The 13,027-nt window shown below is 40.0% G+C and overlaps 1 protein-coding gene across 2 annotated transcripts in view; it reads right to left on the bottom strand.

Moving 5' to 3' along the window:
* Positions 1-3,137: 3,137 nt before the first annotated feature.
* LOC149234834 (Plastid-lipid associated protein PAP / fibrillin family protein) overlaps positions 3,138-13,027 on the bottom strand; it is a 197,822-nt gene continuing 187,932 nt past the window's right edge. The window contains exons 10-11 of one of the 2 annotated variants that reach the window (XM_089461248.1): positions 3,537-3,644; positions 3,138-3,451 (exon numbers count right to left, since the gene is read on the bottom strand). In XM_089461248.1, coding sequence (XP_089317374.1) covers positions 3,355-3,451; positions 3,537-3,644 — 205 coding nt within the window. In that variant the 3' untranslated portion in view covers positions 3,138-3,354. The remainder of the gene's footprint in view (positions 3,452-3,536; positions 3,645-13,027) is intronic. The other variant, XM_089461249.1, reaches the window with a different exon arrangement.

Here is a 13,027-nt window from a genome sequence, read left to right as displayed (position 1 = left end):
TATCATAAAATAAAACCTAAGAAATCTGATCTAATCTAACAATGAAATCAAACTAACCCTAATCGTACAGCATGTATATACAATGAAATTAAAAAAAAGTCGTACACTTGTTTTTATTATGCTTTTGCAGGTTAGGGAAGCTGCGTATGGGCGGACTGCGCGCGGTGAGCAGGCTTATGGATGCGTGGGCAACGTTTAGCAAGAGGATTCGCGTGGGGAGAGTTGGAGTTGGAGCTGCGATGGAGCTAGATGTGAAGAAAAAGGAGTGTGGAGGGAATGAGCATGCATGGAAATGGACGCAATAAGGAGGAACCAGAACAAAGACGTAGGCAGAGAGGTAATATGTGGTAGGTAAGAGCGTGGGAAAGAGGGATGAAGGCAAACAGAGGAATGCTGAAACAAATCCACGTGAAAAATTGCAACTGTCGAGGAGAATGCGGCTAGAGGAATGCGCTGAAATCAAAGCCACATTTGACAGTTCACTGGTGAAAAGCGTGGATATGCAGGTGAAGGGATGCATATTTGGATGGATTTGTTGTTTTGTTATTGCAGGTTCGGCAGAATGGAAATGGACGGAGCAGGTATGAGCCACAACAATTGGAGCAATAAGGGTAATTTTGACGTAGGCTGAGAGTCTACAGGTTGTGGACTTGCGTGGAGAGGTAGAAAAGAAAACACAGATGCTTTCCACGGATAAGGTGAAGGGAGGAGAAGACGCAGATAGAACTGCGTGGATGAGGGAATGGAAGAGCTGCGTGAGGATAGCTGAGAGAAAAAACGCAGAGAAAAAAATGTTGAAGCATCAAATCCACAACTTGTTCTTAAAAAAAATTCAAAATTTTTCTACAGCAGTAAAACCCCAGGCAACAGTGAAAATTGAAAACACGGGTAGTAGACCCCTAGTCCAGAAAATTGATTGAAATTTTAAATCCTTTCTACTCCAGATTGCTTGATAGAAACCATGAAAAATTCTCAAAACTTGTACCTGCAACCTGAAAACAATGAAAACAAACAGCTAGAACCTGAAAATGCAAAAAAAAAAATGAAACCCTAAGAACCAACTAAATAATTACAGTAATTACAAATTAAAGGTTCTAAATAGTTGGATTTGCCATTATGCCTAAATCAATCTTCATCAAGCTATTATCAATGGCTGAAAATAAAATTATGCAAAAAAATAAATCATCTTACAACATTTCCAGAAGAGTAACACCAGCAAGATTTTCAACCCCAAAGTCTTTCTTTATTGCACAAAAAATAACTACAAGAGAGCTTTCTTTAGCACCAAACTCTCAGATCCAATCTCATCTCAAATGACCCCTAGCACCCTATTTAAATAAAAAATTCCCAATGGCTAGTTCGAGTGATCCATGTCAAACTAATCTCGACCGTCGATGAGGATCAAGATTTCTTTTAATCTCATCCATTGAATTTTTAAATGTATTTTAATATATTAAAAAATGAAAATTATGCATTTATTTACTCAAAAATTTGACTTATTATTATTTTTTATTTTTTAAAATTTTTATTTATTTATTTTTTTAATTTAATTAATTTAATTTAATTTAATTTTTATTTATTTTTTAATTTTTTTAATTAATTTTTATTTTATTTTTGTTTATTATTTATATCTTATTATTATTTTTATCTATTTTTTTATTTTTATTTTTGGATCCTCGAATCTAGCCTTTGGAAAAATCACCTAGGACCTAAGACTTAGGACTTATGAGGGGATTAAAACATTTTCTAACCCTCAAGACACTTTACATCATGACTTTTACAATTTTACATCTCAAGGGGGAAAACCCATTTGACATAGACCCTCATAGACCACCTAGTTCTACAACCAAATATAATCTAGCAGATCAACGCACTAGGATTCCCCTAAGATTCTAATGACAAAATTCATTCCGGCTTTGGGGTTAGGCTGAAGGAAAACTCTGCTGATTATGGATCGGTGAGACAAAAAAACCTTCCAGAACGTAGATTATCACTAGAAAATTAGGTTCACCTAGGTAATTTACATACATGACTCATATCTGCTAAGATTATTTACAATTTACACATGCAGACTGGGTTTACAACATAACACGATCAGGTTGATGATGGAAGTCGAATGGCATGGACACATCGATTAAGCGCTATCCCTTTTGCAAAAAAGGGGGTGTACTGCTATGGGTAGTTGACACGTAGTGATCAACACTACCCAAAATCAACAAATAAACTCACTATAAACAATCTCATAACGTCTCTTCTAAGTCTTTAGAAACAACAACACTCCATATATTCATCAAGGATTCTTATTAAGAAAAATATAGATGTTCAAAAATGCAAATAGAAGGGTTTGATGAATGTCTTCGTAAAGAGATTTATTTGAGCAATTAATTTTCAGTTTGGTTGAGGTTTTGTTAATTGTCATTGATTTTGCTCTTGATTTTCATTAATCCCTCCAATATAATAAATTTTCTCTACCCAATGTTTTGCCTACATATAGTCAAGGGACCAAGCTGATGTTGAGAAGATTGAAATGTTCAAACAGGTATTGACGGAATATCCCAATGATCCCATGGGCCTTTTAAATGCCATGCAAGGAAGATAGATACCATCTGCCATGCATGACACGTTCTTTGAAGGAGTTGGATCCGAAAGCACAAACGCTGTAGCATTTCTGATTCCATTACTAATGATGATGATAATATGTTGAATGTTATAATAATCACTAATGATGATAACAATGTTTATGCTGAATTGATGACGATGATTTGTTTATATTGAATTCATGATGATGTTTATGTATTTTTTGATATAGAATCTAGATTCTAAAAGATGAATGGCAATATGAAATTCTTGTATATATATATATATATATGCCATTTCCTTGCCATACTGTATCCGGAATTTTTTAAATTTTGCCATATCCGTTTTAAACCCCGTATCCGTATCAGTTTCAATGCAACTTAGATCCAAAATGCATGCCCTCTAGTGTGAGAAGTGATTTTGTTTCATCATCTAACTTTCATTGACAATACTTTGCATTGAATTATCATTAATAGCGTCCATTCACTCTTTTTCTAGATAGTAATGCACACACCCTCGTATCCATGCTAACTTCCACAAACTCAGGTACAGAAAGTGTCATTGCTGAAGTTTCCATATGCATTTCAGCTTCCTGCTTTGTAACAAAATAAAAATAGACATTTTCATGTATATTTTATTGAAAGTGACTGCAATCCTTCAATTTCAGATACCAGTCACCAGAAAATATTGTTCTAAATACACATACAAAGAAGATATTTTCACTTAATATATAGAAAATAGGTGACAATCACAAAAACAATCATTGATGGCATGATACTAGTTAGAAACATCATCACGAGCATGGACAAATAGCCACCCATTGTCTCCCCGCATAATACAGACTTTGTCATCTACATACCTGCATGCAGCATGGCTACCTTATTCAAAAAATTGTAATGGATACAACTGTTTGCGAACATGAACAACGTAAATGAAGAATACAGACTGATGGTACATACAAGAAGTCCAAGGTTAACTTGGAAGTGCTTTTGAAGGGAAGCCTGAATGGGCCTAATTCAACTGCAGCATCTTTAATGTTGACCTCACATTGCTGATTGGAGGATACTCTGCATTGAATATAAACATTAAAAGTGATAAATGGAATACAAATATTACTTCTAACATCTCCTTGTTAGCACACATCCCAAAAAGAAATAAAATAGAACATTTCTAAAGTATCCAATAAAGTGCCACATACAGCGTTAAATAAGGATCTTTACTATCTGATCTATATCATTAAATAGGAAAACAAATTATCTGTGTGTTAAGTCACCTAGTTTGTATTCAAGTTTAAATTCAGGGAAAATAAGATTCGCAAAAAAATTGTCAATACAAAAAATATTATAAAACTCACCATTGAGTTCAGTAAAGACAAATAAACAAAATCCACTATAAAGATTCATGTTTGAATACAAGGAAGATAAGATTCGGAAAAAAAATTCGTCAATTCAAAAAATATGATAAAACTCACCATTGAGTTGAATAAAAACAAATAAACAAAATCCACTCTAACTTCGTATATTCAAACATAAAAACCAATACAGATTTTTTCCAACTTCATGTTTGACCCAAAAGTATTCTGATTTAAATGTCGAAGATTGAATACATACATATATGGTTTTCTTTTTACATTTTTCAAGTTAAACAAAAAAATGAATCTGATTATTTTTTAAACTTCTAAAAATCATCATATATGTGAATAAGTCTGCATGACGATCTCATCAATAAGCTTAAAGTACAGTCCAGTAGTATGAAGGAATAAAGCAATCTAACATATAACAACACCATAATTCAGTGCACTACAACACTGGATTTTAGTTGGCCACATAATTCAGTGCAGTATTTCCCTCATTACATGGAAGATGCTACATTTGTGGTTGAGATTTCTCTCTCATACATGGAAGATGCTACATTTTTGGTTGAGATTTCTCTCTCATACATGGAAGATGCTACATTTGTGCTTGAGATTGTCCCTGTGACATCCCTTGGTTAATAATTATTTCATTGGGGAGGTGTTAAAATTGGAAACTAAGGCCAAACTCCATGTAGGTCATCTTATTTATGGCAGTTGATATTTTTCTTGGATCCCTCTCGCCGAGAGGTGTGGGATTGATCTAAAGATCATCCGATTCCGATAAGTATTCATGGAGATATGAATTTATTTGTGTTATGGGACAATTCGTCAAGGTCAGCCAGCAACCAAATAACCCCCACATGTGCTCAACATTTTAGTATAAAAGGAGGTGACTTGATAGTCATTTGTACACACACTTCACTCTTGATTTCTCTCCACTTGTTTTGGGTTTCAGTGGAAGAGAAGTCTAAGAGGAGGAAGCCCTAGACGCAAGAGGAAAGGAGATTAAGCATGAAGTCTAAACATAGGCCTAGTTGAGCACTAGTTCATGACAGCTCTACGCATGACCTAAATCTAGGACGCAGTCATGTTGGGAAGAAGAGATGCCCTAATCCCCTACGCTATCAAGGAAGACAACCCTCATCTAATACGTTGTCCCAAGGGTGATCCTAACCGCAGTAAAGAGGCTCCCTAACTTGTTTTCTAAAGGATGCCCTAACTAGCAAAGAGGGACAGAACAACGTGGTGTTTTAGGGCTATTTCTAGGGTATGTTTGAGGGTCGAATTGCTGTGAGGGGAGGCCAAGACAACTCCCTAGAGGGCCGAGGCAAGGAGCGCAGCCAAGGGTGCCAACACTTCTTCAAGACTAGGCCGCAGCAAAAGGGAGACTCTTTGTGTAGGTATTTAAGGGTTGTTGCAGCATGCACTTGCCCTAACTAGGGACAACAAAACAACAGACTTGGAGCAGCAGTTGTGTCGTGTGTTGGGTCAAAGATTTGACCTGTTTTGGATCAGTTTGTTGAGAAGCAATGGGTACATGATGTACAGTGTGAGTACATGTTGTACAATGCAGCATAGTGCACATAGGAGAAGCAATGCATAGCATGTTGTACAGTGCAGCATAGTGCACATAGGAGCAGCAATGCATAAGCATGGTGTAGAGCAATGTTGCTGGACATTGGTGCAGCAATGGGACAGCATGGTAATGATGGACATATAACAGCAGCAAGAATGTATTGCAACACCAAGATGATGAGGTATTGCAGCAGCAAGATGATGAGGTATTGCAGCATGCATTTGGGTGTAGCATAGTGCAATGAAGAGCTCAACATAGTGCAGCAGTACAGTGATGGGTATAGTCATGATTAACGAAGCATGATGAGATGCAACATAGTGATGACGGCTGCAACATGGTGCAGCACAGTGAGGTGCAGCATGATGATGTGGTGCAACACAATGATAAGTGTTGGAGTCACCTTGGAGAATCAGTTGAAGCAGCATGTCTTCAACTGAGTTCAGCTACTTCATGTATCATCTTCTTAGAGATGATCTATGCTCTTATTTAGATAAGTCAAAGTGTTGACTTCTATTGTATATGTACTATCTCTCTCTTTCTATGTGCTGAACTATTGAAGAACATATAAGAAGAATTGATCAAGGGTCTCCCCACATTGGGGTTTGTCCCTGGCTAGCGCCACATCTTGTGCCCTCTTGTCTTGGCTTGTCTTCTACGATTTATGTTTATTTTCTATCTGTAATTTACTATTATGCTGATGTGATTGCCAATCTGAAAAAGATATTGAGCTAACTCTGAAAATTGAAATAAATTTCTCTAAGCATAGAACATACCTAAAATTAACATGGTATCAGAGCTGAGGTGAACACAAAGCCCAAGCAAGAGTGAAAGAGCAACCACCGAAGACAGTTGGGAAAGGACAAAAGGCTCAATGGATTCCTCATCCCTCTTCAAATTCACCAAGGGTGAAGTCGAAGCACAGAATATTATCCGAGCGGCACAGCGAACACATCTGATGGCCTACCTAAAGATCACTTCAATGTGAAGTCTGGATCTAAGGGTGGAAGGAAAGGCAGATGCCTTGTTTGCAATAAGTTCAGCCATTATTCTAAGGAGTGTCTAAATGGTAGGGACACATCACTTGATGAAGATAACAATCATTCCAGGAACATCTTCTATGATCGGAGGAATGTCGGGTAATGCAGGTCATCAAGGAAATGGCCGACTCTTCAAAAGAAGCAAGGAACCCCAGGTATGAAAAATCAAATGTTGTTTCTAATAAGATAAAGAAGCATTATCTTATATTGGCCCTCTCCTCTAGACTCTTTGGGAATCTGGCTTATTGATTGTGGTGCTTCAAGGCACTTCATCAGATAGAAAGGTGCTCTCTCTAATTTGGTAGAAATGGAAACAATCATGGTATTATACTTAAAGTCAATGCCACCTATCTCGGAAAGGGTGTAGGGAATGTTACCTCTCAATTGAATGAGGGTAACTCTATTCATTTAAAAGAAGCTCTTTATGTACCTAATCGCAAGAAGAACCTAGTGTCCATTTCGGTAATGGAAGTCAAAGGTTTCAAGGTGGCATTCATCGATGGAAAGGTACGTGTTTGAAAATAGAATTATCAAAGATGCTTTTATTCAGGGTTGGCAATTTGTATCAAGTTGCAGGAAGTCCATTGGGGACCATGTCAGTTGACACATCTCATCTATAGCACCGAAGGTATGCTCATTATGGGGCCCTACCCGATGTGAGTCAGACGGTGACAAGGATACCTGAATTCAAGAAGAGCATGAAGGTACATGTCCGAGATGTACCAAAGGAAAATCTTACAAGGGGGCCATTCCCCTCATGTAGCAGGTCCATAGGTTTGGAACAACCCAAGGGGTTTGAGATTCATGATCGGGAATCTCATGTATGCAGGTGGAAGAAAGCCCTCTATGGCTTGAAGCAAAACACCCCGGGCTTAATATGAGAGGATTGATAGCTGTTGAAAGAAGCTAAGATTCACTAGGAGTGAAGTGATCCAAACCATCGCTTGAAGGTTGTGGATGATAGACCTCTCATACTGGCACCTTATGAGGATGACCTCTTTCTTACAGGTGCATACCCTCTCATTTGCAAAAGTAAGAGGGAGTTGGATTCGAGATATGAAATGATGAACTGCAAGCCCGTGACCACCTCGATGGAGCTTAACTTTCAGAAGTTATGTGGTAGTGATGTCGGACCTGATTTTGGAAATGCCTCTGAGTTTCATAAACTCATACTAGCATTGATGTTCTTGGTGAACTCCTGTCCGGATATATGTTCTGCAGTTAGCATGTTGATCTCATATATGGTTGAGCCTCATTGTATTGGTGCCAAGAATCTTCTGAGATATCTTCAAGGCACAATCTCTCATGGATTGAGATACACTGCTGGAAGTGTAAAGTTGTGTGATTATTCGAATGTTGACTGGGCAAGTAGTGTGGAGGATTGCAAGAGCACTTCTGAGCGCTGGTTCTCTTTGGTTCTGCTTCAATATCCTAGATGAGCAGGAAGCAGAAGATGGTTGCTTTGAGCACCGCTGAGACCGAATACATAGCTACAAGTATGACCTCATGTGAAGCTGCCTGGTTGAGGAAGCTCTTCACTGAGTTGTTTGTCACATGATGAATACCACCGTGATCTTCTGTGACAACGAGAGGGGGATTCGATTGTTGAGGAATCTTGTGTATTATGATCGCTCCAAGCATATAGACATTACCACTTTATCTGGGATATGGTACATCGATGAGCAAGAAGGCTCCATCGCATTGGGATTGATGTGCAGGTCCCAGACATTTTGTCGAAGCCCAGAGGAAAGGTCAAATTTGTGACTTTCTAGAACAACTTGGACTCGTTGAGAGACCCTCTTATGAGGATCATGTATGATGCATGCATTGAGCTCTGGGAGCTTCGAGGGGCTTGGGGTACTTCTTGGAGCAACAAGCGACCATAGGGCAACTCACCCTCCCCTAATGGTGCGCTGTGTTCAGGGTGAATGGTTCAGCCTTCCCCTATGATACCCCGTGGCGACTTCTGGACAGGATGATTGGTTCCCCTGTCGAGGCATCCTACTCATGCAGTCTGGGACTCATGGGAAGTACCTCTCATTTGGCCAATGAGTAGGGAAATGGGGTTAGGGACCATAGTAGTACTGATGGAAGAATCGTGTATCTATGGTAGTCCCTATGCTAGGATGACCGACATTGATCTGGGATCATTTGGAACTGACTTCAGGTCAGTAAGAGTGATATAGCTCACTCTCTCTTCGAACTGATCTAGGATCAGTATGAGTGGTATGAGACACTCTCTTTTGATATTGATATGGGATCAATGAAACTGACTTCGGGTAAGTATGAGTGGTTTGAGACACTCTCTTGTGATATCAATCTGAAATCAATGAAACTGACTTCGAGTCAGTAAGAGTGATATAACTCACTCTCTCTTGGCACTAATCTGGGATCAATAAGAGTGGTATGACACACTCTCCTCATATGGGATTGACTTCGGGTCAGTAGAGAATGGTATGAGACATTCTCAATTGAATCTTCTTCTTCATGGTTCAGCAGAGCAGAGTAGAGCAGTGCAGGGCACTGATGGCAGAGATAGTATAGTCTGGCAGATGGATCAGCAGATGGAGTTCTCCCTAGTTTAGAGGGAGTGTTAAAATTGGAAACTAGGGCAAAACTCCATGTGGGTCATCTTATTTATGGCAGCTGATATTTTTCTTGGATCCCTCTTGTCGAGAGGTGTAGGATTGATCTAAAGATCATCCGATTCTGATAAGTATTCATGGAGATATGAATTTAATTGTGTTATGGGACAATTCGTCAAGGTCAGCCAACAACCAAATAACCCCCACGTGTGCTCAACATTTTAGTATAAAATGAGGTGACTTGATAGTCATTTGTACACACACTTCACTCTTGATTTCTGTCCACTTATTTTGGGTTTTAGTGGAAGAGAAGTCTAAGAGGAGGAAGCCCTAGACGCAGGAGGAAAGGAGCTTAAGCATGAAGTCTAGACTCTAAACGCAGGCCTAACTGAGCCCTAGTTCATGACAGCTCTACGCATGATCTAGATCTAGGACACAGTCATGTTGGGAAGAAGAGATGCCCTAATCCTCTATGCAATCAAGGAAGACAACCCTCATCTCATATGTTGTCCAAAGGGTGATCCTAACCGCAGTAAAGAGGCTCCCTAACTCGTTGTCTAAAGGATGCCCTAACCAGCGAATAGGGACAGAACAACATGGTGTTTTAGGGCTATTTCTAGGGTATGTTTGCGGGTCGAATTGCTGTGAGGGGAGGTTGAGACAGCTCCCTAGAGGGTCGAGGCAACGAGAGGTTGGTTCAACCTACATGGAGGTATCTTGGGTGCAGAATTCTTGAAGGAAGGGCAGCGTATGGTGCTGTAGGTGGGCTGCAGATCCTAACTCTCTTTGGAGGGCAACGTGGAGCTATTTAGGGGCTATCTATGCCCAGGACAGCAACCAAGGGTGCCAACACCTCTTCAAGACTAGGCAGCAGCAAAAGGGAGATTGTTTGTGTAGGTATTTAAGGGTTGTTGCAGCATGCACATGCCCTAACCAGGGACAGCAGTACAACAGACTTGGAGCAGTAGTTGTGTCATGTGTTGGGTCAAATATTTGACCTGTTTTGGATCAGTTTGTTGAGCAGCAATGGGTACATGATGTACAGTGTGAGTACATGTTGTACAATGCAACATAGTGCAAATAGGAGCAGCAATGCATAGCATGTTGTAGATAAATGTTGTTGGACATTGGTGCAGCAATGGGACAGCATGGTAATGATGGACATGTTATCACCCCAAGAAACTCTCCTAGGTTGTATATCAAAGATGCTCGGGAACATTACAAACTCAACAAAAATGTTGGAAAATGGTGGATGAATGAAAGGAAATGATGCATATTCAAGCCAGATAACCACTTATACTATGCTTAACCGCAGACATGGGTGAACACCCCCAGACTACAAGGCTTTAGACCACCAATTACTCACAATGTGAGGATTTGGTGAAATGGAGAATACTAATCACACCAGCAGATGCACAGGACCCTGTGATGGCCAGCTGCAACCAGTAAGAGGTCTGCAAATCTATTTCCTAATGCACAAATAGGATGACAGCTCTCTGGCATTAAAACAACAGAAACCTGCATACACATTCAATAATACTAACTAGATTCTAACACAGAGGTGAGATGACAGCCCCTCTAATGCTAAATATCAAGAGCACATAAACAAATGCATAACGGGCACAGCCTGGAACAAAGAAGAAGTGGAAAGTGAGCAATTAACAGCAAAAGAAACTTGCATTAGCTGAAAATGAAGACCAGACACTACAGGTATCACGGTAGTTACAGTCTCCAGAAGTTTAACCTTACATCAGAATAACATTCATCAATCTTGATTACATTGTCTTTTTGGGTATGTATAGAGTTTGATTACAAAAACGTTCTGATGTTCTCAGCGTGGAGGGGTCATAATGGACCACCAACCGCTTTAACTCTCTAATGGAGTCTGAGTGCGATTGCTTGTTGTAGTGGATGAATTTGATCTTCTCGGATGTTCTATTGTCCTTCTTGAACAAGTGGAGTATAATATGAAACGAGCTCCATAACTGATAAATGCTTGTGATCTGCTCGAGGCATGTCCTTTTCCTTCTCGGCCATATTGTCGGTTAAATGCGATTGTTGAGGAGGAAATGCACTTGGACCACTTCTGTTGCGGGCTAGCTGCACGTGTTATGGCTCCAAGACTGCTTAATCATTAATTCGACCTCTGCTCTGTGGTGGAATGGCTCTTCGGGCCTATGAAATCCCTTTAAAATGTGGGTAGTGATTTCTCTCTGTTATGAACAGAAAGCACAACAATTCTGAGAATTCCCACTCCTCTCTGTCCTTTTTGGACTTCAAAAAGTCCATAAACATGATTAATTCCTTTATCGGGTCTGCCCTTCAGGTCATTGTCGCATGTCGCACTCGGCCTGGTCCCTTTGTTCCCTGAAATACTTGAAAAAACACGGGAAATACATGAAAAAGGCCTCCCTCCGGACTTCAAATATTTAAACAATTTCATTCCAGAAACCCATCGGGTCCGGGTTTCGTCGCATCGTGCACATATACATGTAAAGGTTGGGCCCCATGGTCTCCGCCGATGCGATCCGCCGATCTGATCATCGGCGATCGCTGATCGGCAGTGCCCTGTGCCCCTCCATAAGTCCTCCTTTGGATTTTGCCGATAGCGATATAGTGATGCGATGTGGGTAGTCGATCCGCGCATGCGATCAACGGTCCACATTGCATCGTTGATCGCAATCGCAATGCTCCTTCTGTCTGTGCCAATACCGCCAATTGCAATTTGTCGATTACATCTAGGCCATTGATCGGCCAGATCTAACGGCTGCTGTGCAACCATTGTTTAAGCCTGCGCCTGTGGGTTTTTTCATGGTTTTAGAGTGTTTTTGCCTCTTGATAGTGTATTTACGCTCTTCCAAGGGCTCTCCTCTTGCGACGATTTTGACTTTGAATGATCCTTAAGAGGATTTTGAAGACTTTTGGGGCATACTTGGATCCTTTTGAGTACAACCAAGCAGACCAAGCCTGTCTCTGACCATAAAAATCCTCATTGTATAGCAGAGCTAACACTGGCTCCTTCTGGGGATGAGATCCTCCCTGTGAGGTCTCAAGAACCTGCAGATTAATGCCTTTCCGGCTGAAAACAAATTAGCCAAAATTCCTAGTGTTCCATTGGGCATGGAGTCTACTTTGCCTGCACAAAACTGATAAAAACAAATTATTTATAGCCCTTAAAGCCAAAAGACCTTAAACAACATAATTTTTTAGAAATCGCCCATTAACTGGACCATCAAAAACTGCTTCTCCTCTCATACTTTTCAGTATGAAGGTGATTTTCCCTTGAATCTGTGAAATAATGAAAGGGCTCATCCAGAAAGCATCAAACTTCCCATGATTGCCTTTCTTTTCCTTCAATGCATCCCACTTCAAAACCAAGTCTCCAACCTAAAAATTATCTATTTTTGCCTTCTTGTCAAAGGCTTCCTTGGTCTTTCTCTGATGTGCCGCAGCCTTTTCAACCAGCTGTTCTCTAATCTGATGTACCTCTGCTAAATCAGTGATCCTCTTTGCCATTTCTTCTCCCTCATTTTGCTCTTCTTGAAGGAATTTTGCCACAGGGAGAGTTAGCTGAATAGGGAATACAACTTCAACACCATACATTAGCTTGAAAGGAGAATGCCTGTGGATTTCTTAATGGTCACTCTGTCAGCCCACAGTGCATACTTGAGCTTTGAATCCCAATTTTTTTTGTTGTCCTCTAACAGCTTCTTAATTATCCTTATCAGGCTTTTATTATAGGATTCTGCTAGACCATTAACTCGAGGATAGTATGAGGTGGAATGAACAAGTTTAATACCCATTGAATCACACATTTCCACCAATTCCTTTGCCCTGAAGGCTGCTGCATTGTCTGTGACTAATTTATGTGGACAACCAAATCTGCTGAAGATATTCT

This window comes from Pinus tabuliformis, chromosome 8 (assembly GCF_031772625.1).
Source record: "Pinus tabuliformis cultivar Carrire ecotype Pingquan chromosome 8, CPIR1, whole genome shotgun sequence".
In the NCBI taxonomy this organism is placed as follows: Eukaryota; Viridiplantae; Streptophyta; class Pinopsida; order Pinales; family Pinaceae; genus Pinus; species Pinus tabuliformis.
Note: the sequence above shows the minus strand (reverse complement) of the source record. Positions and strands in the feature narration are given on the sequence as shown.